Here is a 27,746-nt window from a genome sequence, read left to right as displayed (position 1 = left end):
CTTATAGTGTAATTGTGTGCATGTGTGTGTTTGCACGTGTGTGCGTTTAGACATACAACATTCAGCTAACAGTGGATCCTCATTTCATTTAGAATATTCAGGTTTTACTTGGCTTTCACAAATAAACTTCTAATTAAACAATGAGCAATATATAAGCTCAGAGATGTGTGAACTTACTCCTGCAATGTTCAGCTAACAATTTGTCCTGACTGCAAATTGAATGTTTCTGTTTTGCTTTACTTTCATGAAGAGGCTACTACCTAAACATTGGGGAATGTCAAAGTTCTGCAGAGGCTGCCTTTATGAAGCCATTTATCCAAACATGTGATTGGACCAACGTACATGTGCTACCCAGCAGCAAAAAGAAAGCGAAGTGTTCAAACAGGAAAATGAGTTTTTGAGAATTCAGGTTTTGCTGTGCTAAGAAGCACACTCTTTCTGTAGAATATAGAGGGTTTTGAATAGGGGTGCATGAAATTCATGTACTTGCTTTCATGCAATTTTGCAGGAGTCCGCCAAAATGATGTGCAATTACTGGAAATGCAAAACTAGCATTTAGCTCTATATTTGTGCATGTTTGTCCATTTTGGACGTGAAAATGGATTTAATGCTAAAATAGTAATGCAAAAAACAGAAATGCTGTATACAGCAGCCGCTAACATTGAGGTTATTTGTGTTGTTCCACTGCTCCCATGCTAACATTTTGTGATCAATGCCACATACTTACACCGCATGGCATAATGGCATAATCTTGTGCATTTCTCATAGCAAGAATAATGCAAAATTATGCGAGATTAAACAAGCCTAATTGAAACGTAGCCCAGGCCAAACTTTGGAGCTGTTTTCCACAAGTTCCTGCGAACAATACGAGCAGATTGCCATTAGAAAGTTCAAGTTTGTCTATCTTTCATGAAGAGAATGCTCATTAAAAAAAAAAAGATGGCGATGCTCAGCACTATTTTTGGGATCTGGCATTATCTAATGCACTATCACACTAGTGACTTGGGGCCATATTAACAAGAAAGGGCGATACATTATCGCCGCTTTCCTGCCGATAAAGCAGTGATAATGGGCTTGATAATATGCCCTTGTGAATTCCCATAGAAGCCCAGGTTCTGGTGTTAACCTGGGCTTCTATGGGAATTCTCTAGGGCATATTATCAAGCCCATTATCGATGCTTTATCAGCAGTTTCCTGCCGATAAAAGCGGCGATAATGTATCGCCCTTTCTTAATAATCTGGCCCTAAGTACCGGGAGGGACAAAGACAGAGTAACCCCAGGAGGACCCTTAATCGGTGAAATCCAGAATCCATAGAGCTTACATCATATTTGTCAATACTAAGGTGTCCATGTTTGGCACAGTTGGATATATAAGGCGCACAGACTCACTTTGGTAAACTATTTATGTACTCGGTGACTCGCAAATTAAAATGAGTGACCATTGACCAACATTTTGGTTTTACCAATGTGCCACCGCGAAAGTGCACACTGGCGGCTCTGAAACCACATTTTGCCCCACTAGGTGTCTGGAAGATAAGCACAACTCTGCTTGTTTGGGGCTCTTGTCACTGAAGACAGATGTAATATTGGCTATTTTAAAAATTAGCTCTGAGACATCAAAATGTTTTTCTCAGAAGTCTCCTTCACTTTATATTCAATCTATGAACCACGAATGTATTAAACTATATAATACTTTACTTTAAAATCTCTATTTGGTCACTTGGTAGTGATCATAAAGGACATAATTCATTACAAACACATTTTATAAACGCTACAAAAACATACAACACAACTCATAACAACTTTCTGTCTGATCAAATTTACAGAACAAGACAAGGTGAAGGTCAGTTTGGGGTGAGTAGTTGTCACAAGGACATGGAATCTAATCTGCATATTTAAATTGCTTCTCTGGGAACCCTAGCATCAAGGAAATGAGGTATATGCTACAATATGCTTTCTTAAAATCATTTCTTTTTTTAATTAAATTAAAAAGTCGCCTGGTAGCAAGAGGAGAGACTGAATGCTATTTCACACTAAGAGACAAAAACTTCCTCAGTTATGTCTGATTTACATCAGAAAAAAACAGGAAACCAGCACTTTTTTTTCTAGAATGCCCCGAACATCTCTCTTTGTCCAAAATAGAAACTGTGCTTCGCAAGGCATTTACCTCAGTTGGTAAAATGTAATAAAGTGTAATGTAATTTAAATGTGTTCCTCGGTATTCCGCTACGAGGCATGTGATCTTTGTCGCTGGACTTAATAGGTCTCAATTAAAATAGCTGACTCAAAGGATGTGGCTCAAGGGTTTAATGCACCAGCTGTAATAGCTGCACATTGAAGGTCACGGGTTCAAATGCATGCGATGTCCACTCCGCCTCGCGCTCTGTCGAGGCACACAAAATCAGATCCATGTGGACTTGGGACATGAAGAATGCTCAGCTTGTTCCAAAAGCGCTTTGGAGTCTGGCAAAGGATGCAATTAGCCGTCATCCCCGGGGCAAATTATTATGAGCGAGTAACATATTTTAATTTTAAATACTTTTAGTAATCGTTGGTTAGGCTACAGCTTCAATGACATGTCAGTCCAGGCGGAGCCTATTTTAAAATGCCTGTGTGCATATTTGTACCCTGATATATTTTCACTGGACAGATGTAATCGTTTTTAAGTGTGTGAAGTTACTGCCTAATACCCCTTAAGAAACAATGTAACTGGCACAAATGTGCAGGAAAGATGTTTCCTTAAATTAGGCATAGATCCAAAACAAACTTGTTTCTGTCAAGATGATGATAGCCTTTACTTGACAGAAATAAGTAAATTACATTTAAGGAATGGGCTAAGGGGTTGGAGAATAAAATAAAAAAGCATACAATGAATCACGGCATGGGTTTGTGTTTGTGGCATTTTCATTTGTCAGTGGTGTAGGCCATTATGACCTTGATGGATTTGGTGTCGGTGATATTTGGATTTGCTAGTGGAACAACCTATTAGACATAATTTAAATTGTCAGCTCTAAAATGTTCAGTGTTTGATGTTTGCGCTGCTACAATAATGGGATATTAAGGCCATCATTAAAATTCCCAGTGTGATTACATTTCATAAATTACTACATTAAGGTTTACCAAAAACTAATTTAAACCAGCAGCATTACCCACCAAAACTTACACAGATTCAGGCTATGTTATGATATTTTCATTGTGTAGTGCACACATGTAAACTATAGTGTAAGGCAAAAACAAGCAAGCAGCCAACATAGTGTTTTTCAAAATAACTCTGCGCTCGTAAATTGTCATTTTTTTTTAATTACCCAATTTCCAACCTAAAGATCAAATTTGCATTCCACTTCGTGTTTTTACAAGATAAGCTTATGGGTGTCCAAGTGAAACTACTAAAGCAGAAATATATATTAAAAAAACTGAAGAAAGGCCAGAATGGCAGATTGGCCTAATGGCTTCGTTTTGAACAGTAAGAAAGATTTGTGAATGTATAAAAGCAGACACTTAAGGGGTGACATTCAATTTGTCAAACAAGGAAATGTGGAACACGCCCCAGATCCAAGTGGTTGTAAATCGAGAAAAGGAATCTAAAGTTATGTTGCTTAAGATTACATGGTAGTTTCTGCTAAAGCCACAAGCACAGCTTTCATACTCTAAAAACATTTCCTCCTCTGTACTTGCATAATATTACATTGCTCTACAAATAATTCTATCAACGAGAGGTCCCAACCAAGTTATAACCTTAAAAAGTATGCTCTGTGGATAGACTCGTGAAGCAGGCCACCAGTTTTTCCTTGGAGAATAAGAGTCAATTTTCTAGTACGAAAAGCCACATTATCCACTCTCTTTGTTCCACTAATCCCTTTAGAACCAAGTGTTTGCTCCTGTCCGGAGGTTTAATGCAAATATAAGATGCAGATTGGGCAACAATTTTGTTCAGATTCAGTTCACATCCAAGAAATTCTTTAACACCAAAGTAGGCCCAATCACGATGACCAAAACATATAAAGTATTGGAAAAAGTTGTGACTGAGTTAACACACCATAGGCCAGCAAATTCAAAACAAATATATCCAACACAAAAATTGTGGCTTGGAAAAAAAACAAACTACCTGTTGGAAAGGCATCCTCAGTGCACCCATATTCACGTAGGGCGCGACTCTGCAGGCATCAAGGTGACTGGCTGTGCCGAGGATCACACCTGGGAGAAGAAGCAAGAAATGGTTCACTTGCAAGTAATTAGATAGGTGCCCATCTAAAATCGTTGACTGTGCGTTATGAATCTTCCTTTATCCTCTCTTTCCTTGACTATTTAACTAGAGCTAAAGAAACTCCATCTACAATAGCATTCCCCTCCTTGACTATCTAAAAAAGCATTTACAAAACCAATCAGCATGCCATTGGCTGGTAGCCCTTTAGCTTTGCCAATCTTGTTTTGCTTTTGCATTGCTTTTATAAAATATTAGTGTTGGGAGAGCTACCGGACCTTTTCAAATATATATTTTGAAAAAGTGCCTAAAAGCAGAAACCATTTTTTTGTCTCAAAAAGCATATAGGGTGATAATAGCATCTGAGGTTCAGATAACTGCTTTGTGTGTGTGTCTGTGCTTCTTGGGAAAGAGCATATTGCAGTCTCTCTCAGGAAGTTAGTCAATGACTGAAGTCTGCTGACCACTTGCCTCATGTTGTACTCTGTAGTGGGCTGAAAATATATGTGAATGACACAACAACAGCAGGCCATGATGAAAAGGGCTAGTTGCAAGCCTGTATTAGTATGTATATAATATATATAATTTTTGTAAAAACAGAATTGCTTGGCTACGGCCAGACCTAAAAATACTCTACCCCCTACATGCATCTGAGGGAAAGTTAAAACGGGCTGGTATTTCACAGTATATGTTATGGTATCTCATTACCACCTTTGCTAAAAAGTAATTGCTAAATATTGTCCCGTACTTTTCGGTGGCTTCCCTGAATAACTATTCTGAATGATCCATCTTCCTCTCTAGGGGCCTGAATTAGAGGAAGGAACCAACGGCAAGGTCACCAAAATGGAGGCAAGTATGCTAGCCACACCAGGGATGGAATCAGACGTGTGTGATTTCATGCTAATTCCATTCTTATAACTTGATATCATCAGTGAAAACGTGGTGCTGAATCTACTGCAGCCAGATCAGAATATCCAAATGATAACTGCTACGATTTGCAAATTTTCGATTTAATTTACATAGCGCTTCAGACCCCTGATGAAGCGCTGGAGTGTTTTAATCAAGGTTAAGTTTTGGGAATCTCTGCTGTGAAAAGGGCAGTAAACATTGTCACAGAAGGAAGCTCTTCTCCACAACATGACCCTGGAATGAGAATATGTGTTCGGAAAATGTACCTTTTCATTATATGTATATATCTAGCACCCGCGCGTATGGGTGGAAACTATGAAAGAGCCACGGTACGTTACTGGAAAATCTGCCAGTGTATTCACCCATTTGCCATAAATCTAATAGTAAACTTTTTCACTACTCATTTGATGACAGATTAACCTGTTCTAGGTTGTAGAAGTGAAGGACATGAAGTCGTTCAGAAAAATCCTAAAATCCGCAGGTGGCAAAAACTGTAAATCTCACCCTAGGACTACTTCTCAATACATATGTCACTATAATTGGTCTCAACGTTGTTTCTCATTACCATTGGTGTTAGTGTAATCCCTATTACCACCTGGGTTCACAACCTGTAATAACAGTGATAAATAGTTTTATCCATGCTTGCTTCCTACTATTTGCACAATCCAATGTATGTCTCTTAAATGTACGCTACAGTAATACATATGCTCGTGTTGAATGTCACTGTTTGTATCAGTTCTGTTGCAACAGGTTTTCATAATGAAAGTTTAAAATCACTACCAGAGGTGGACAAATCATTCTACATAAATACAACACAAACCTCTGAGAAACAACAAATCATTGCGGTGCCATTTTTGGCGAAATTTGCTTTCCATATTTCGCATGACATGGACGCGAAATTTCATGGACTGTAGCTATTTAGCTTCTGCATCGAATAAACAAAAAAAAATCAGCCATGCAACCCATCACGGAGGGTTCAATCTCTTTGTCGTCCAGATCCATATAAACCACTGCCTGAGATGATGCCCACCGATATTGCCTGCATTCCCCACCACAGACCTACGAGGGACCTACCTTTATGCATCTGATTTTCCTGCTTCCGGCATTTTGCTCTTCGATTCTGGAACCACACCTGTAAGAGGGGAGCAGGCGTGTTAGAGGAAAGTGAACAGAGAGAGTCGGCGAGAGAGCTTAATAGTGGGAAACTTGAGGGGCTCATGAGGGACTAGTACTGATGATAGGGGTGTGAGAGGTGGAGACTAAAAGGGCAAAAATGGAATGTAGAGGGATGAAATAGGTGACATGTAATAACGTAAGCAAAAGGTACTGATGATGGAGAGCACATAAGGAGCAAGCTCTTAAGAGGGGTTATAGCATACTATGGCAGTAAGCAGCCCTGGATTTATATCTATTCTACTCGGTTTCCTAGCAAGCAGAACTCTTGGTTTACTTATGAATTAGGTTGATTATTATATGTTACAGATTCTATTGGCTTACTTTTCAGACACTGACCATATTGACTCGCCAAGTTAAAATAGTACTTTCCCCTGAACTGAGGAGATAAAGTGATACCCTGCTTCTTAACTATTTGGTCCTTAAAGTGCCTTAAAGTGAAATTTGTGTAAGCGTGGCTGCTGTTCATAGTCCAAAGAGAAGATTTTTTTAGGAACATATAATAAAAAATAAAGGCAAGGATGCACTGAAGAGGGATATCGTGAGATGAAGGACCTTATGAAGAAGACTATAGTGTGGGTACACTTTGACGAACTACCAAAAATGCTAGGTGTAATGGTAAAGACCCACTCCCTTTGACCCTAGATGACATCAAAGACAGGGCCCTTCATCCCAGCCTCAGCCAACCACCAACTTCCTGCTCATCTTGAGAGACTAAGGAAATGGCAAGGCGTGCAAACTAAAGAAAGTAAGTGGGGCTCTTACAGCCCTCTTTACTTTCGATTCCTGCCTCTCTTTTCTTGACCAGTTAGAGGGGAGATAGCAAGGACCGTGCCCTAGAATCCAGAGAGCGAGAAAAGGGTAGCAGCTGTTGAGAGGGCGTCAGTGAAGGGAGCTGGAGCTAATGAACAACAAGAACTGAAGAAACAAATAGATCTGGCTTACTTAAGTCAGACCTATTGGTTTTGTCAAAGCGACCAAGTGTGCAGAATTTGTATTTCAGCAGCGGCCCAGCAGCAGGAACAGGGGACATGCTGAGTGGGCTGAATTTTATTGGCAGCCATGCAGCTGAATGCAGTTGTTAGGGATGCCAAAGAGTCATTCCTCTGATTGGAAACCATGTGTGCAAGGCTTCCTAGCATTTCATTTGTTTTTGCCGTAAAAAGAACCAATTTGTCTTGTAAGTGAAAAAATGAGCAAATAAAATGTCTGTTTTTGTATACAAAGCCATAATAAGATAAACACTGAAATGTAACAAATGTGTGATGATTGCATTTTTCATATGAAAAATAGGGCCATATGTATCAATGTTAGGTTTTGCGATTCTCAAATAGCGATTTTTTGAGAATTGCTATTTGAGAATCGTAAAACACTATGTATGTAGGATTTGCAATAAATGTTGCGAATCTTACATTTTCCTTAATTGCGAATCGCAATTTGCGATTCGCAATTAAGGAATACCCCATTCATTACTATGGGCCTAGAGGCCCATAGGAATGAATGGGAAGACATTTTCAATTTGTGATTCCCAATTAGAGAATCGCAAATTGAGAATGCAAATTTAAGTGTGCCAGGGTGTCAAAAGGACACCCTGTTGTACCCCTGAAATGAGAATTGGTGCACATGTGGAACACATACACTCGCTAAGGGCATGTGTGTGCACCACATGCCACTTTGAAAGATGCAAAAATGTGCATTTTTGAAAGAAGTCACAAATTACCACCAATCTGTAGTTGGAAGTAATTTGCAATTCCTTATGCCATATTCGCACAACTTGGGTGTGTCATACATTCCATTTAAGGAATCGCAATTTGTGATTCCTTAAATGCATTCTCAAAGTAAGGAATCGCTAATTTTTTGATTCCTTAATTTGTAATACAAATGTGCTTTCATACATAGCACTAGGTCAAATTGCGATGATAGGGGTGTGAGAGGTGGAGGCTGAAAGGGCAGAAATGGAAAGTAAAGGGATGAAACTGATGACACATAATAACATAAGCAAAATGTACTGATGACGGAGAGCACATAAGGAGCAAGCTCTTGAGAGGGGAAAAAGCAGACCATGGCAGTAAGTAGCCCTGAACTTATATATTCTACTCGGTTTCCTAGCAAACAGAACCTGTGGTTTACTTATGAATTAAGTTAATTATTATATGTTACAGATTCTAATTGCTTACTTTTCAGTCATTGACCATATTGACTCGCCAAGTTAAAATAGTATTTTCCCTAGAACTGAGGAGAAAAAGTGATACCCTGCTTCTTAACTATTTGGTCCTTAAAGTGAAATTTTTTTAAACGTTGCTGCTGTTCATGGTCCAAAAAGAAGATTTTTTTAGGAACATTTAATAAAAAATTAAGGCAGGGATGCACTAAAGAGGGATAGCCTAAGATGAAGGACCTTATGAAGAAGACTATAGTGTGGGCACACTTTGACGAACTACCAAAAATGCTAGGTGTAAAGGAAAAGTTTCACACCCTTTGACCCTAGATGACATCAAAGACCTAGCCCTTCTTCCCAGCGTTAGCCAACCACCAACTTCCTGCTCCTTCTGAGAGACTAAGGAAAGGGCAAGGCGTGCAAACTAAAGAAAGTAAGTGAGGGTCTTAAAGTCCTCTTTACTCTCGATTCCTGCAATTTGCGATTCCTTATGCCATATTCGCACAACTTGGGTGCGTCATACATTCCATTTATGGAATAGCAATTTGTGATTCCTTAAATGCATTCGCAAAATAAGGAATTGCAAATTTTGAGATTCCTTAATTTGCGAGACAGTTGTGCTTTCATACATAGCACTAGGCCAAATTGCGATCGCAAACACTGAAATTCTGCGAATTTCAGCGTTTGCGATCGCAATTCGCCTTGATACATATGGCCCATAGTCCCTTATGCATTCAATGGAAACGCTACCTAGGAAGTGGAAGATTACATTCAACAGCACGATGGCGAGAGTAAAATACCTTCCAGCCTATTCAAAAATTGGGTTGAAAATATTTAAAGCCAATGGCTGAAGGGAGCTCACATAAGTAAGTCAATGGATTAAAGCGGGCTGACCCAAAGCCCGCTCCTTGTGTATTCAACACAAAAGGTTGCTTCGCCAAACCTAAAAAAGAACAACCATCACTAGTGAAAGCATGAAAGGAGGAGAATATGTGATATTAATAGGATAAACGAGGCACAGTGTGAGAAGAGTGCACCAATGAGACAGTGCTCCCGCCTCGAGTTAATCAGAATCCCAGATACAGGAAGTGTTTCTAACCCAGGACGCCACTGAGACAATACAAGACATCAAAATAATGCCTTGGTTTCTTAGCTGGGCTCAATACGGACCGTGGGAAGAGAGTCCATAGCCGACTACGGAGAAATCTCCAAATAGTGCACTATCAAACATGTTTTTACACTGACACAATTAGAAGGGCATACTTATAGTTACTACAAAAACTGAGGTCAAAATATCTAACAAAGAGACAAGAAGCTCTCCATTTATCAAGAGACATGTTAGAGGCAGAACACTGAACTCACAGGGCTCCTTCCTACCTGTGGAACGCTCTCCTACATCCCATTCCTAGTGAAAACTATTTTTTAAGATGCAGAAGGGTCATGAAGACACGCCTTTTGAGACAGACTTTTGGACATAACACAGATATCAATCTCGGCTCCATCAACTCCCTGTTACCACTGTTATCCTCCTGTCACGAGACAGGACTACTCCTTAACCCGCTCCTTGCTTATGGGACTAATTGGTTGAACAAGTACTATATAAAAGCAATACACAAAATAAAAAAACATTTTTTTAAAGATAAAACTATGCAGGAGAAAGGCACATGCAACTCTAGTTATTTCGTTTCAGCTTGTTGGAAATTTGAAGAATCATGTGACTACTTTTTTCAAGAGACGTTTTAGAATTATTACTATGGCATGATTTGTGCCTAATCTGTGATGAGTGTACATGCCTGTGTATGACTTCATTTGAAGCTACAGATGAACTGCTGGCTGTACGTGGAGGATCACACAGAACTGAACTATTGGACAATTTCCACATGTACATAACTTGAATATATGTATGTGATATATATATATATATATATATATATATATATATATATATATATATATATATATATTTTTTTTTTTTTCTTACTGTACATATGCGTGTACTTAGTATGAAAAATCTATACCTCCTTATCGTTCAGAAGTTTAGATTTAATATTCGTCCTCGATATTTGCATACCTAGATGGCAGATTTCATATTCAGGGTACATAACAAGGGAGATTATGTGTGTGACTCAGTACTAATACTAAGATCTATTAATACGGGTTTTTTGCTCATCTGCCTTTAGTCCATCAGTGATTTTATGTGCCCTTTGGCACATCATGTTCCTTCAGGTGCTGTACCTAAATTCCTCTTGTCCCATTAGAATACTGTAGTCCCCTTACAACTCTCCAGTGAAATAAGAGTTAATGAAGTAGGTGATAGTCCAGTCTGGAAAAAATGTAAGATTATTACTGTCCTGCCCTTTCCAGTGTAGAGAGTTGGTTACCGCTACCAGCTTTTTTTTTTCACTTATATATACACTTTTAATTTAACTTTTAGTTTCGTTAAGAACCAAAATGTGAAATGTGTGTAACGTGCCAAAAGAAACAACTTAGTAGCATTGAAATTTATGAATGTGGAGCCTGTGGATGGGATCTTTCCCAAAAAAAAGCACATGAGCCAATCAATCCCAATTACACTTAACTCTGCAGTAGGCGGAGGCCGCACAAAGACTTGACAGTCCCCGGTGATCCTCTGTCCCTCATTACAGGGAGGAGATCCCAGCTCTACCTGCCTAGGATTTGACAGTCTCCATGAACATCATTGTTCTCAGTGCCCTCTTCATGGCGAAAAGTGACTCTTAGAAGAGGATACAGGGAGCTCCACAAGCTTGCACCCTGCATGCTGAGGATAGAGCCTGGGCGGGAAACAAGCCCTACAGATAAATAGTGGAAGGGGAAGTAATTAACATGGGAAACCGGAAGAGTCGTCACAAGGAGTGATGTCATGGGAAGTGATCAAGGTTCTATCCTATATCTCACTTTCAAAATGAATTAACTCATTTATTAGTCAAAGCCGGGGTGCAATAGTTGGTGTATAGGATGCATGAAAGCAAGAGAATGGATTAGGCAGCCTGGCAGTTATGCCACAGCCGCAAGCAACTCCTCTTCTCCCCCCCCCTTTTTTCTTTTCCTTTTTTTCTCTCTTGCTACATCCTTTCCTTTTTCTCACTTACTTTCACTCTTATAGTAGGACAGGAGATAGGGGATCATCCGAACATGTATTTAAATTCTACGTGAACCATTGTCATGCACAGCCAGTTTGGGATGTTTCCCCGCGAAGGGAAAGCGATGTTAATTGTATGTGTAAAAATATTTTCATAAAAATTCTTTGAAATAAAAAAAAATAAACAGCATGGTGCCACACTTTAAATGTAAGCTGTGATATACAATATGTGCATCTACTGTCATGGTGGGTGGAGGGACAACAAGATGTTGCCATGTCTTTGATTCACTGTAGCCTCAGAGCCTCCGTAAACCTTGCATCCATTCTTTCGAATTTGCGGGGCAACTAATTGCACCTACATCCTCTCCCGGCCTGTGCCTCAGCCAGGGTGTAATGAGCATCAGGTCCCTCAATTTAGCTCAGTTCAATTTAATATAGACTTATCTTCTCTGTTAAATCATGGGGAGGAGAAGGGCAATTGGTTGCTAGTTGCTTGTAGGCTCAAGCGCACGGGTGGAGAAACTGTCGGAGACGCAAGGAACTTGAAGATTGGGTGAAGCTGAGTTTAGACGACCCTATCAACTAAAGACACTTGGGCAGTATTTGACAACTATTTGTCTATGAAGGATCATGTTAGCACCATCACAAGGATGTGCAGATTTTACATCTACCAGCTCGTCAGACTTAAACTCTCCTCCCTGAAAAAAATAGGGCTGCACTAGAAAGGGTCATAGTGGCTGGCGGCCTGGTTTAATTATGCCCTGTTTCTCCTGGCACCACTTAGTTAGTTCTGCATTGCCTCCCAAGTAATTCAGAACACCATTACTAGGACGGAAGTAGGCTTGTCGTCGCAGAACCACATATCCTGGACATTCAAGAGACTTCCTTGGCTTCACATTGCCAAATGGTATATTTTTGAGTTTTATTGCTAATTTTTATAAATAATTAATGGAGAAGTATGGAACATTGGAATGACAGGTTGAAACGTTGGCAGCCTTTGAGGTCACAGGATAAGGGATAGGTAATTCTGCCAAGGTGATAGAGGAAAACAGTAGGATGAAAATTTGTATAAGTGCTGAAAAGCATGAGATGACCTCTTGCTGGCATTATGGTCATTGTGTGGCCGGGCAAATTCACAAGGGAGTTAAAAAAAAACTCTCCTTTAAGCCCAAAGAATGGTCTTTGTTGTTTGTTTTGCCAATGTCTGGATACTCAAGTGCTTTTAGATTTTTTTTACAAATTCTTGACTATGAATGTGAATTAATTCTTATATTAAATTCCTGACTGTGACTCTGGGCCCGATTCACAGAATGAACTTAAGACTCAATCCTAAACTTACTACTATTTTGGTATTCACAGAATGCACTTACTCATTTTGGTATTCACAGAAGGCACTTACTCATTTCGGTATTCACAGAAGTTAGTAGTCCTAACTTTAGGACTCCTAAATGCCTTCTGTGAATACCGAAAGTCTTAAAATTGGGATTTTTCTCAATTTAGTAGTAGTAAAGTTAGGACTCCTAACTTTAGGACTCCTAAACTGAGAAAAATCCTAATTTTAAGACTTTCGGTATTCACAGAAGGCATTTAGGAGTCCTAAAGTTAGGAGTCCTAACTTTACTACTACTAAATTGAGAAAAATCCTAATTTTAAGACTTTCGGCATTCACAGAAGGCATTTAGGAGTCCTAAAGTTAGGACTCATAACTTTACTACGACTAAACTGAGAAAAATCCTAATTTTAAGACTTTCAGTATTCACAGAAGGCATTTAGGAGTCCTAAAGTTAGGACTACTAACTTCTGTGAATACCAAAATGAGTAAGTGCATTCTGTGAATACCAAAATGAGTAAGTGCATTCTGTGAATACCAAAATAGTAGTAAGTTTAGGATTGAGTCTTAAGTTCATTCTGTGAATCGGGCCCTTTGAATTTGCTTTTAGTAACATTATGACCCTTTACTTCCAAATAGTAATACAAATGAATAAAGCTTTAGTTAGGGTCATTTTTCTATCTTTGCCATTGTATGTGGTCCATGTTACTCTGTTTAAGGCAAAAACGTGTTGTAGGTCTCTGGGACCTCTGTGGTGTTGGCATTGCTCCTTGGTAATTCAATATAGATCAAGTAGGACCTTATTTGAGGTGTTCTCAGTCCAACTGAACACTAAATCTATGCTGGTATGTTGTTTATCCTTATGACTACATTGATATTCTGATTTGAAGAGGTTGATAGGAAGCCAACCAGTGGCAAAGGGGGTTCAATGTTCTTGCTTGCATTGATCTTGCCCACACTTCTGGGTGCAAATCAAATGAGATACTGGTCTCTTTTGTCAGATCTAGCAAAGAAATCTTAGTCTTGGACCAGGTGAGACACCAAAATGTCTTCTTCACCCGGTAGATGACAGGTCTGCCTTGGCTGTCCCTGACAGAAGACTAAGGAAGAGGGGATTCATCATAGAGACATTGGAATAGAGAGTAAGAGTAAGAGAGAATCTGGTGAAGTTGCTAATGGCAGTGAGAGAGAGTGAGAGGCAGAGTGTGAAAGAGAGAAAGGACGCAAGCCAGAGTCAAGAAACAAGCACAAGCCTTTGAAAGGCTATACAACAAGGATGGGGAATACAAATATGACATGGTATAGACCCTTGAACATGCACCATAGCTCAGCAATGTGTCTTATCTGTGGCAAAATGTGCAGTACTAACAGACACTCAACAGGTACAGGCTTACTGAGCACAACTACTGATTCTACCACGGCGCCACAGATAGGAATAGATACCCAGAAAGACTGAACCCTGAAAATACTGTGACAAGGAAGAAAAGCTGAACTTGAGAAACAATTTCATTGCAAGACCGAAGGTTATCATTATGCCAAAATCCTTTTAATGCCACTCCAACACAGAACTTTAAAGAACATTCTATCATAAGCAGTGACAATCCAGAATAGAACTTTCCCCCACATATAAATAGTCAATGAACGGAATCATCTTCCTCTTTCAAATGTTGCTCCTCATTCAGATAAGTAGCACTTTCATTTACTTTACTTTTTCATACCCTTGGTGGTGGCTGTATGACTGTTTGGATGGTTTCCAGTTTATGGAAACGGGTTCTTTAGCTATTTGTTACAATGTTGTTGTGCTTTTCCTCTTTTATGGCCCACTTATTTATCTTTAGATATGTTATGCACTGATAACGATAGTTATTAAGTAGGTACAGTCATGAGGTAAACTTTCACTTTTGTGTAAGCTTACACTGGCTCTAGTAACTTTACTACCTTTTGCTATACACAACTTAAGGGCCCGATTCACAAAGGTAAACTTTCATTTTTGTGTAAGTTGACGATTCTGTGCTATTCAAAGGCATCTTACTAGTAATATCTTCTACAGCTGCAGAGTCTTCAAACATAAAAAAATAAGACAACTCTACCTTGTCTTCTCTAAACCTCCAAGACGTATTTAAAGTTAGAAAAATATTCTCCACCCATGTGTGGCCCCCTTCAATAAGCTGCCTTGGCTCCGCAAAAACGTCTGACGCCTGCATAGAGGGAATGTCAGAATACCCTGGTTTCTTTTTTTTCTATAAAACCCAGATGCAAGCAGGAGAGCATGTACACCATGATTTTGAGAAAATATAGAGAGGGTAGAACACACCATCAGACGAGAATAAGACTCCATCACAAGAACAGTTCTCAATTGGACTCCAGAAGGCAAACTAAAGTGAGTCAGGCCAAAGAACACCGTCAGGAGAACTGTGGAAACAGAAAGTAAAAACCTGAACCACAGTTGTTGCACTGTACGGAAACTTGACCTAGATAGATAGAATTGGAGGTCCTTCATTGCTGCCCTACATGCCAGTTGACATAATGGGCAGTAAGTGAGAGAAGAAAGTTCTATAAAGTTCTTGAAACTGGGTGTTCAGGTTTCATACCCTGCATTACGAAATGCTGTGTCTAAATACCACTGCTCAAAACCTCAAATGCACTAAGATGTGATTTGTAAAAAAATGTGTTAACAATAACAACTTGTTTTATAGAGCACTTCATACAGCACTGCAGTGGTTTCTAAGTGCCGTACATAAAAGGGGAAACAGCCTTCACAATGTTTTTGCCTCGTTGTGCCTTTACCAAGCATTTTTTTAGGTGCATGTTTTTACCGTGAATATGTATTTAAAACGCATGCCAATCTAAAACATTTAAGGTAAGTTGGGAGGGGTGGGGGGGGTTTCCCCTCACAAATACAGGGGCATATTACCAAGCAATAGCGATAATTATCGCTATTGCTTGGTTAGAGACAAAAATGTACCGCTGATCTGCGGCGATTTTTACCGCAAATAAACCTTGGTATTACCAAGGTTTAACGCAAATGCGATAAAAATCGCCGCAAAGCATGAATATCGCTGAAAAGTCCGCAATATTCATGCATTACCGAGCTAATGCTCTTAGCCATGTTATCCACCTCCCATTGGATAACATGGCTAAGAACTGCTCAGGGCAGGTGTTAGCTTTTGGAGATATTCGCGCTTAGCGCGAATATCTCCAAAAGTTGGTAATAGGAGATAGCGATGTTAGCGACTATTTTCAGTCGCTAACATCTTGGCACGCCCACTTTGCATATCATTAGTGATAAATATCACTGACATGCAAAGCGGGGCCCACGATGGTCGCTATCTCCTACTAGCTGTTGCTAACTGGTGTTAGCGACAGCTAGGTAATAGGGAGATAATTTTATCTCCGCTTTCTTGGTTTTTAAAGCCAAAAAAGTGGAGATAAACCCCCTTGATAATATGCCCCACAGTGTTTTTAAATCTAAAAACATTGCGTGGTATTGGCATGCGTTTTAAGTGCATACTCGCGGTAAAAACATATGCGGAAAAAAATGTGTGTCAAAGGCCTGCGAAGTAATTGCATGCGTTGTACCGTCGTACACCCACATAAAAGATGTTACTATTAAACAATTTAATGGTGCTCAATTTACTGATCATGTTAGAATGAAAGGTTGTGTTGGTATTGCCAGAATTAGGAAAAGTATTGCAGCTCACTACCTTTCTAAGAAGAGAAAGCTCCTCTTTGACATCTACTGGCTGTAACAAATGGTCTTCCATCCATCTTAGAAGTGTACTTTGGCATGAGTAAAATGTGCCTATTTCCAAATAGAAACTAAGGACAAGATGTGCAAAGCTTTTCCCTTATGTCTCCCTTAAAAATAAGTATCTTGTTCCATGAAAAAAGCATGAGGATTTGTTAATGTGTAATCTACATGTGTTTCACAAATGTCTAAAATGCACGTAGGAAAATAACAAAGTATAAGTTAGTTGTGTACAATTTACTACAACAAGTTGTCCTTTACCAATATAATTTAGGTTTCGAAAGTGGGAGCTCCAGGTGTGTAACCCTGAACAACGAAAGGTGCCTGAGGAATATTCAATCACATGCAAAACATGTGTGTTAACACGCTAAAATGAATTAACAGAAAGTTATACGTTTCTGGCATGATAGGGCAAATTATTTTTTAGTACAATTTCTTTTATCCAGTATGTTTACGCGTTTTAAGCATTTTGCCACACCTGCCTACACAAATGTGAATTTAGAGTGAAATCTACAACATTTTGTTCTTTCACTAATTCATATCAAGGAAAAATGTGTGCAGCAACAACAAAAAAACGCTGATAAACAATTTTTAAACCATTACTAAATTTGTACAGCATACGTATTGAAGATTAAAACTGGTTTTGCACAATTAGTGTAGCATGTGATCCTTATGATGGCCCTCAAAACCTTATTGATGCGTCGTAGATTCTTTATGTCAAGCCCACTAGATAGCACAAGCAGTCTGGTTGCAAAAGACATGTTGTGGAATTACTGAGAACATACAGAGGTTTGGAGCCCGCCCTATGCTTACCATTGGTTGGCTTCCCTGGAACTCTCATTTTGCTGCATCTTATGTGATGGGTTTCCTGTCAATCTGGTGTTTGTCCCTCCCATGGAGCCTAGACTTTACCAACTCTTTGACTGGCTGGCTGCAATGCTTCATCTGCTTGCTTTTAGGGAACTACTTCTATCTTTTTTATTTAAGCACTCTTTAAGAGTGCATGTGTTTTGCAGCTGCCTCTTTAATCCTTCCCCCAATCTGCACTCCTTTTGCTCTCTCATCCATGTGCTTTGCACCCTCCACGCTGCTCTCTTTCACCAATGTTCTCTTCCTCTTTGCATTCACTTTTTTTTATTTACCAATCCAAGATGGAAGAAAATCAAGAACTTTTGTAGGCAGATGCATGTGTGTTGAACAAATGCGCATGCCCATCAAATGATGTCATTGCTCCATCGTTGCAGGTTTTTTTTAATGTTTATGTTTAGCAGTGCTTCACAACAACTGCGATGCTGTACATCATCAATAAAAACCATAAGCTGATAGGTCTTATAGTTGGGACCTATTACCTTTGCCAATGCTTGTTTTGTGCTTAGCCTGACTGCGCTCATTGCTCTCCTTTCGTGGTAAGAAGCCACTTGTGACCTATGTTAGTCCACTTACAATAAATTAAGTCAATAAAACAAAACAAAATGGAACAGAACGATATTTTACCTCAAGCTTAGCACCACCTTTGCATTTATAAAGTGGAGAAATCTTTTTTATCCATTTGGTACTATTTTAAAAGCATCAAAAATACCGTGTAATAAAGATTTTACAGAAGAAGTCCCAGTTCTTGAATAACTTTGTTAAAACAGCAATCGAAATTTGAGTAGTTCTGTTTAACTGTATATATAAAAACACAAACTGATTTTGCCTCAACTCTAATTCCAGTTCAACATTTTGAAAACTGGAGAGCATATATTATCACTTTTTCATATCGAGCTCACACGACAAAAACTAAGTGAAATTAATGTGCTCCTTTTCTTGCCCTGGTGCAAAAGAATAAGCAGTTTGCCATACTTGCACATGCACCAACTGACAATGTCGTTCCGCCTGGAGTCCCCAGTAGTCTAGAGCAGCGTGTTTGATTGGCCAAGCTTCTGTCACTGTGCCCCTTGCAGGAGCACGGTTCGTCACACCGGAAGGGGCGGGACGGGGGGTCCCATCTCTTAACGCTGATTGGAGCTGAAGTTAAACCAAACACCTCCAACCCTGGCTGCTCCCCGCACTTGCCAAGTAATCATGCGGTTAATTAATACTAACTGCACTTTCCGCATCACGTCCCCGCCGAGCCCTGGAGCTGGCTTAATGATGGTCATTTACAAGAGAGTAATTAGTGCGGAGAGCCGCCTCTGACGGCGTTCATTACCCGGGGTGGTCATTCTTCTGCAGCGCCAGAGCCTTACCTGGAAGTGATGGCTGCGGCCTTGACGAGGATTACAGACTGCTAATAATACCACAGTTGTCAAACCGGGCCGCGGCGGTGTTGAGTTATTGACTGCTGATAATATCATAGCTGGCAACTGATTCCTTCATTAGCAAGTGTCACTGCCTGGATTATTGACTGCTAATAATACCACAGTTGGCAAACTATCCCTGTGCCAGGCAGTGTTGAGATATTGACTTCTGATAATATCATAGCTGCCAACTGAGTCCTTCATGAGCAAGTGTCACTGGTGGATTATTGACTGCTAATAATACAGATGGCGAACCGTCCCTGGGCCGCGGCTGTGTTGAGTTATTGACTGCTGATAATATCATAGCTCCCAACTGGCTCCTTCATGAGCACGTGTCACTGCCTGGATTATTGACTGCTAATAATACCACAGTTGGCAAACTATCCCTGTGCCAGGCAGTGTTGAGTTATTGACTTCTGATAATATCATACTTGTCAACTGATTCCTTCATGAGCAAGTGTCACTGGTGGATTATTGACTGCTAATAATACCATTGGCAAACCGACCCTGTGCCGTGGCTGTGTTGAGTTATTGACTGCTGATAATATCATAGCTGCCAACTGGCTCCTTCATGAGCACGTGTCACTGCCGGGATTATTGGCTGCTAATAATACCACTGTTGGCAAACCGTCCCTGGGCCGGGCTATGTTGAGTTATTGGCTGCTGATAATATCATAGCTGCCAACTGGCTCCTTCATGAGCAAGTGTCACTGGTGGATTATTGACTGCTAATAATACCATTGGCAAACCGACCCTGTGCCGTGGCTGTGTTGAGTTATTGACTGCTGATAATATCATAGCTGCCAACTGGCTCCTTCATGAGCACGTGTCACTGCCGGGATTATTGGCTGCTAATAATACCACTGTTGGCAAACCGTCCCTGGGCCGGGCTATGTTGAGTTATTGACTGCTGATAATATCATAGCTGCCAACTGGTTCCTTCATGAGCACGTGTCACTGCCTGGATTATTGGCTGCTAATAATACCACAGTTGGCAAACTATCCCTGTGCCACTGCAGTGTTGAGTTATTGACTGCTGACAATATCATTGCTGCCCACTGATTCCTTCATGAGCAAGTGTCACTGGTGGATTATTGACTGCTAATAATACCACAGTTGGCAAACTATCCCTGTGTCAGGCAGTGTTGAGTTATTGTCTGCTAATACTGTAATACATAGCTGCCAACTGACTCCTTAATGAGCAAGTGCCACTACTTGGATTATTGACTGCTATTAATGTCAAAGCTGCCAACTGGTTCCTTTAGGAGCAAATGCCACTACGTGAATTGATGACTGCTAATAATACCCCAGCTGGGAAACTACCCCTGGGTCACAGCACTATTGAGTTATTGACTGCAAATAATATCAAAGCTGCCAAGTGGCTCCTTCATGAACAAGTGTCACTGGTGGATTGTTGACTGCTAATAATACCAAAGTTGGCAAACCGTCCCTGGGCCGCGGCTGTGTTGAGTTATTGACTGCTAATTATATTATAGCTTCCAACTGGGTACTTCATGAGAAAGTGTCCCTGCGTGGATTATTGACTGCTATTAATGCCACAGTTGGCAAACTATCTCTGGGCAGCAGAAGTGTTGAGTTATTGACTGCTGAAAATATCATAGCTGCCAACTGGCTCGTCCATGAGCAAGTGTCACTGTTGAATTATTGACTGCTAATAATACTACAGTTGGCAACCTATCTCTGGGTGCGGAAGTGTTGAGTTATTGGCTGCTAATAATATCATACACAGCTGCCAACTGACTCCTTCATGAGCAAGCACCACTGCCTGGATTATTGACTGCTTTTAATGCCACCATTGGCAACCTATCTCTGAGCCGCGGAAGTGTTGAGTTATTGACTGCTAATAATATCATAGCTGCCAACTGGCTCCTTCCTGAGCAAGTGTCACTGCCTGGATTATTGATTACTAATGAATCCATAGTTGGCAAACTACCCCGGGCCATGGCACTGTTATGTTATTGACTGCTGATACTATCATTGCTGCCAACGGACTCCTTCATGAGCAGGCACCACTGCCTGGATTATTGCCTTCTAATAATACTACAGATGGCAACTGGCCCCTTTGGGAAATTGCCATGGTGTGGATTATTGACTGCTGAAACACATCAGCGGGCAAAACGCTGCTGTGGCAGTAGCCAGTGCCGGGATCTCTAACTGGCAATAATACCCTGGCCCCTGGGCAGCGACAATGCATGGTTTATTGACTGCTAATTATATAGCTGGCAATTGGCATTTTCATGACCAGTGGCCACTAGGTGCATTATTGACTGCTCACAACACCACAACTGGTAAGTGGCCCCTGTGCAGAGGCCAATATATTGTTTACTGACTGCCAATAATACCACAGCTGGCCGCTCTTCCTTTAGGCAATTACCACTGCATGGATTACTGACTGCTAAAATACCACAATGTCCTCAGTGTGGATTATTGACGGCTAAGGATGACATAACTTGCAATTAGGACGGGCTACGGTGTAGATTATTGACTGTTAATATTAGCACAGGGGTCACCAGGCCCGTGCCATGAGGGCGGTTCGCTGGCAAAATCAGCGACCACTGCAGTTGATAACTGACTGCTGATAACATGGACTCTTGTTTTAAGGGTGGCCTCGTGTCAAAAGCAGCGGCCACCGCTTGGACAATTGGCTGTTACCAAAGCTGTCAACTGTCTCCGTATCACGAGGATGGTTTCAGCCAGTCGTGGATTATTATCCAATAGAACCGTGCATGCTGGGACTTGTAGGCCCAAACTTACAACGGTCCATTCAACATGCGCAGCGCTCTTCTGAAAAAAACACTCAAACATCGAGGCGGACAGAAAGACACCTAAAAAGTTGTATGCTGCGTAAAACACGTAAAACCTGCACTGCCATTTAGTGTTATCTTTACCTAAGCCATTTGGGGGAATTTAACAACGTTTAAAGTGTAAGGAGTTGCCTGGACCAGCAGTTATCAGACCCTGCGACCTTGCCGTGAGAGGTTTTACAGTGCGTGCGTTAACCCATTGAACAACCAAGCTAGCTTGAGTCCGTGGTGGTTCGCGGGTCTCGTGAGATCTACTTTATGATGTATTGTTAACTACAGAGGGTGGTCAACACACAGCCCGTGGCCTCGGGGTCTCAACTAAACGTGTAACTTGCTCCACAAAGATGCTTGCTTTTGTGTGGCGAATTTGAGTTTAGTGAAATAAAGCGCTAATGACCACAGACTGAACGTGTAAGCGCTTTGCTGTGTACCGGACTTCGACAGTTTACGTCTAACGCAAACAGCAAATCTTCGAACAGTGATTGTTTTCATGTATTGTTACAGCTTCGAACAGCTTCGAGCCGCTGTAAATAGTCAACAGTATTAGTATGCACTATAATTAAACTGACATTATCTGTCCCAGAGGGACGTAAGGGTGAGTCGGAGTTTGACCCGGTGTCCTGTTTGCTTTGACAAAAAAGTACAGTATAGTTACTCCTACTCTTTAGACTCGTGTTCTCAGACTGCTCCCATTTTATTTGATAACGGAAAATGCACAGGTTTGTGTCCTAGATAAAAGCGTCTTTAGTCAAGTGGACTAGCCAGGCGTCTTTTTTTCAAGGGGGGGGGGGGGGGGTGATAAATCAACTAGATCAAATCTTCATGAATTCACCGATTTCTTATGACTTACTGATAAAAAAACAGCATGTTCAATGTAGGAAAGGCGCTTTATCAGCTACGCAGCGCTAAATACATGTATTTTCTAATTTTTTACAAGTATGATAATTCAAAATCGTTAGTTTGCTCCTTGTTTCTACTCTTACTAAACGTCACCTAAGTGTCTAGAATGCAATATGTATGCATTGCATAAATCAAAATAATTACACCGAAATATTACCCATCTCAAAAGCATCCTTTTTTATCGACCTTGGAGAGACGACAAGCTATTTGACCTACTTGAACATACTCGTAAAGCTTTGTCCGAAGTAGGACTCAATAGTACGGCTTTGGCCGAAGTCTACACCGCACATGCTGCAAACTCGGTACCCTCTATGCGCATTTAGAATTCAGAGCTATTGATGAAAAGTAGCACACCCTAATAGGGAGTGTGAAGCATAATTAGTCAAACATGTGGTAGCAGCATCACTTGTTGAAACCCTACCCTATCTCTTTTCTCGTGGACAAACCTGGAACCTACAAACTAAAGTAATTTTAGTCTCAGACTGTTCAGGGTCGTAGTGTCAGCTAAATGATTTTGGGTGTCCTGGGCAAGAAATATTCTGGAAAGCTGTGTTCAAAGTAACTTTGAATTTTAGTACACGTTTTCTGTTCATTTAAGCCTTATTAAATCAATCAATGTTGAATTATATGTCAAAGATTCCGATAAAGAAATTGGCAGAAGTTAAAGAAAGAATTCGCTTTCACGTGAGGCCCTCGGAACATCTAGGCCTGTGCAATTACCCATTTTGCCCCATGTTTCAAAAAGCCTCTTCGAGGTCCCCAATAGTCTATCCTCAAAAGTTGGCGCATTTCTCGAAGAATATTACATCCGCCTCTTTACACTCATCTCGGACCAGGGGTGTATATTAAACCTCAATCAGGTGACCTATCCCTGTGTTTTCCAGAAACACATCTATGTTCTGCTCTAACAAGAAATTTCGCAAAAGGGAAATCACGCGAAATTTAGAAAGGAGTACATTTCCCTCTTAAATTCATACGGTTGCAGAGCTTGCGTGAGGGAAGGGGTCAGATGATGTTAGCGGGAGATCAGGAAGGCGGACAGAGCTGCGGTTTGTTGAGGAAGGCGCAAAAAGGCAATTTTGCAATCAACTGTTTTCGCCGTGAGTGGGTTCGGGGGACCGATGCTTCAACTGCGGGAACCTGTCTTTGAGCAGGAGTTCGAATACTGGAACGTCCAGTCAGACGTTCATTCTTCTGTGGTCGATAAATGAATTACAATTCACCTACCGATGCAACCCCTACGACTGCGCGCCAGGATACCCCAAGGGGTAAAGGAGTGCTTTACAAATATGTTAAACTATTAATTAAGTTAGCTGTTTAAGTTAGCTTAGCAACAAGGTTTACATCCACAACCCCACTGATTGCTATTTATGGCCTGTTTTGTCTGATATTCGCACGCATGCGTATTATTTCGCACACATATTTTTTTTTTTAATGCGCTAAGTTATTTTCTGCACTTTGAAGTTTCGGCCCAATCTCACGCGGCGCTTTAAAAGGTACAAACTATAAAAATGTACCATTGACTCGCGATCGTTGTATGCAGGGAAATTCATTTTTCTATTTTTTTTTTAGAAAAGTTAACTTTTATTTTTATATATTTCGTGCTAAACTCTTGGGTGATCTAATCGGAGAGGCTTCTCGTGGAAATGAATGAAACCTCACCAGGGATGGTTAATTTTGTATGAATCAATAAACCCCCCTTCCCAAAAAGAAACGCACGAAACGGGGGCTCCAGGTTCAGCGCAGGCTTGGAGGCACTCTAAATAATGTAGGAAGCCCTAGAATAGGTTGGGGTGAGGCCGCGGGAAACACAACTAGTTATGCGGGCATGAAAACACACAATCAGCCGCTCGGTTTAGCGATGATAAATCAAGCGCAGTCCGGGTCCCTTTGCAATTAGCCCGAATATGAGCTACACAGCGCAGAACAGCGCTCCAGACAGTTACTTCTTCATTAGTGCTCGCGACGTGATTTCCTCCACAAACGCTTTAATCTGATTTCCTCTTGATTTCCATTAGAGACAGTGAATAATGACATTTAATTTAGCGCTGCTCCATAAAGCCGCAGATTTTTCGTGGTAATTGAATTACTGCCGGCTCCTCACTCCGGGCTCATAACTTCAGATTAGGCCCCTGACAGCTGGGCGCTGTGGGCTTCCCGGGCCGCTAAAAATACAAGCTTAATAACGACCGCAGTCCAGGCACCTTCCAGTGGATAGCAGTCGAATCAACCGCTCTAATTAAATCGCATTTCTAGGAGTCGACTTCTGAACTCCGAATAGAAGCAAGTTACACTCCACAAGTACTTGCTCTACCCGCATTTCGTTATATATATATATATATATATATATATATATATATATATATATATATATATATATATATATATATATATATATATATATATATAATATTGTTTTGGAGTGGAAGGTCAAAAAACTATTATTCCATGTTTACTCATTTTCAGAAGCAATCGGGTTTGGAAGTGACACAATAATAGCTTTTACGAATTTACAGCTCTCTCTGGTACCAAACAGGACTCAGAAAATTAGTCTTTAAATTACTAGTGTTAGAGTTGCTGTTATAAGGTTGTTTTTGTTAGTTTTTTGCACGATAGTTCGGTTAGGTTAGTGCCAGTGCTCAGCTTTCCTTTTACAAAACATGTTAAATGAGGTGAGGCAGGACCACGACTCCCAGAATGCGTCTTTAGAACATGTTTATCACCTCACCTTGATGGGTTCACTTTTTGATGGATTCACTGTTATCCCCAGTCTGTTACATATCATGTTTGTTTGGCCGGTTCTCATGTGCAGTTTGTGCAATAAAATATTGCCTGGTGGGTGGCACGAAATAGTCGATGAACGGCAGGCCGCTCCTAGAAACAAGGAGCGCTTTGAACGCGTTGTGCTAACTAAAAGAACCGTGTCGAACTGGTAAATGGGGCTAAATGCTGCATGTGGGACCGGATCCGAGGAACAGTGATGAGAAATGTCGAGGAGGGTATTTCGGTCGCTTCCAGAGAGCAGACTGTAGCTATTCTTGCATCAGAAATATTTACAACTTGCCACAGTGGAATAAGTGACTTGTTTAAGTTGACGCGAGTTCTGGCACAGCCGCGAGAGCGGGATTCGAACCCTTGTCTCCGCGCGTATGAACAAATCAAGCAGCGTTTATACCGCGAACGCTCTGTCCTGTGCGAGCTCGCACGCGCACGTTCAAGACGTTCTACGTCTAACTGACGCGGCTCGATAGCAATAAAGGGCTCGCGAGAGGAATTCAATTACAAACCGTTTCTTGGTTATGGAAACAGTACATCAAAGCGGCCTGGGGCGTGGGACAGGGCTGTGGCGAGAGCGGCCAGATGTCACGCACGGCCTTCACCCTCTAAAAGGCCACTCTCTCCCTTCATTTATGGGGCAGAGGAATCGATGTGGGGGACAGAGAGGGCCAGGGAGCTCTCCATATAAACCTGTCTTTTGGTCCAGTGTGCGCCTATTTAACCTTTATCTGGCATCGCTTTTTCGTATTTTAATAGGTGGAACTGATAGTTTTCTAACGGTTTATATATATTCTTAATTTTTAATTATCTGAGTTAGTCGGTCCCTGTTCTGTTTGTGCTTTTTCAGCATGGTGGGTTGCACGCAGGTACCGAGCAGTGCCTTGAAGCAGCATCAGGGTTGAGCTGTCTTAGAGAGGTATTAATGGGGTCTATGCGTGTTATTGGCTGATTTGCGGGTTGTACCTGCCTACTCACATGAGACTACACAGGAAACTAACACTGTCACATCTTCCTTGTCTTCTGTTACTTTACATTGGCGGAATTATCTATCTATCTACCTACCTACCTACCTACCTACCTACCTATCTACCTACATATCTATCTCTATCTATAAATATATATATACACGCACACACACACACATACATATACACACACAGATGCGTTAATGGCTCGGGCAGTGTATGCATCGAAGTTTTCGGTCACTAAACTTGCTCGAGGTCCAGGAGAAAATGTTGTCCTACACCAAGACCACATGCACCGTGTGTGCATAAAGAGTGACAGACTGAAAAACGCGGTACTTTGATATGACATGGGATGATAATAAAATCACTAATAGATTTTCTGGAGAAATAAATATTTTCTACGTTCTGATATTATCTATAAAGGGAAACTAGGTTTAGGTCTTTTCGGGGTTTATATTCCTGCGTTTCAACGTATATATGTACTTCGCATACATTTGCGTGTGTGTTTAGAAGTATGTCAGTATCTGTGTGTACCTTTTTAAGTCCCTCCGTGTATTTATCTGTGTTTGGGTGTGACAGAACGTTTGTGTATATGAGACTGTGAATAAGTGTGTGTGAGAGCGTTGATGTGTATGTATCTGTGTGTGAGAGAGACTGAATCTGTGGCAATACCTGTGTGCGTGTACCGCTGAGTTCGTGTGCTTCTAATGGAGGGAAAGAGAGAGGTGGGTGGGCTTTCTAGTCAAACAACGGTCCCTGCACCCACGTGTTTCCAGCACTCTCCCCTCCTGCACCGCGCATAACGTTGCTCTTTACAAGCCACATGACAATTAGAACACGATGTATTGGTTTTACTCAATTTCAGTGCCGTGCCAAGGTGACAATGACAGATGTACAATTAATGGGATGAGTTATTAAGTGGCGAGATCACGTGGCAGCGCAGCTTTCTCGGGGCTCACGGGACAGGACGGTACCGTCGGTGCAGGCTCAGGCACCAGCCGTGCTGTCCCTTGCACCCCTGTGTGCACAACAAACTGCAGGGTCGTGCAGACGCGCACAGACCGCCTGTTGTTAAAGACACCACCTCGTGTCAGAGCACAGACGTATTTTTAACATTAGGAGCGGGGCAGAGTACACCCTCACACCCTCTCCGCACACACTGGGTGCCGCGCCACAGGGGGGGGGGGGGCAGATCAAGCATGGAGGGGAAAGGCGCTCTCCCTGCCCCCCGGGCTGCCCTTGCAGAGGGGTCCGGGTGTCTGAGGCCTTCAGACATCTGACAGCGCTGGGGGGAATGGGGGCCGGCAGCAGATGGGCTTGGTTTAAGTGACAAAAATCCATATGTCTGCCTCTGGGGCAGCGGGGCCTCCACCCTCCGG

At 41.2% G+C, this 27,746-nt stretch overlaps 1 protein-coding gene across 2 annotated transcripts in view; it reads right to left on the bottom strand.

Annotated features, from left to right (window-relative positions):
* Positions 1-27,746, bottom strand: part of SHOX (SHOX homeobox) — a 58,040-nt gene that overhangs the window by 13,157 nt on the left and 17,137 nt on the right. Inside the window, exons 3-4 of one of the 2 annotated variants that reach the window (XM_086933295.1) lie at positions 6,186-6,243; positions 4,104-4,195 (exon numbers count right to left, since the gene is read on the bottom strand). In XM_086933295.1, coding sequence (XP_086789421.1) covers positions 4,104-4,195; positions 6,186-6,243 — 150 coding nt within the window. The remainder of the gene's footprint in view (positions 1-4,103; positions 4,196-6,185; positions 6,244-27,746) is intronic. The other variant, XM_086933296.1, reaches the window with a different exon arrangement.

Source organism: Lissotriton vulgaris, chromosome 8, assembly GCF_964263255.1.
Source record: "Lissotriton vulgaris chromosome 8, aLisVul1.2, whole genome shotgun sequence".
NCBI lineage: Eukaryota > Metazoa > Chordata > Amphibia > Caudata > Salamandridae > Lissotriton > Lissotriton vulgaris.
This window is presented reverse-complemented; position numbering and strand designations above follow the sequence as displayed.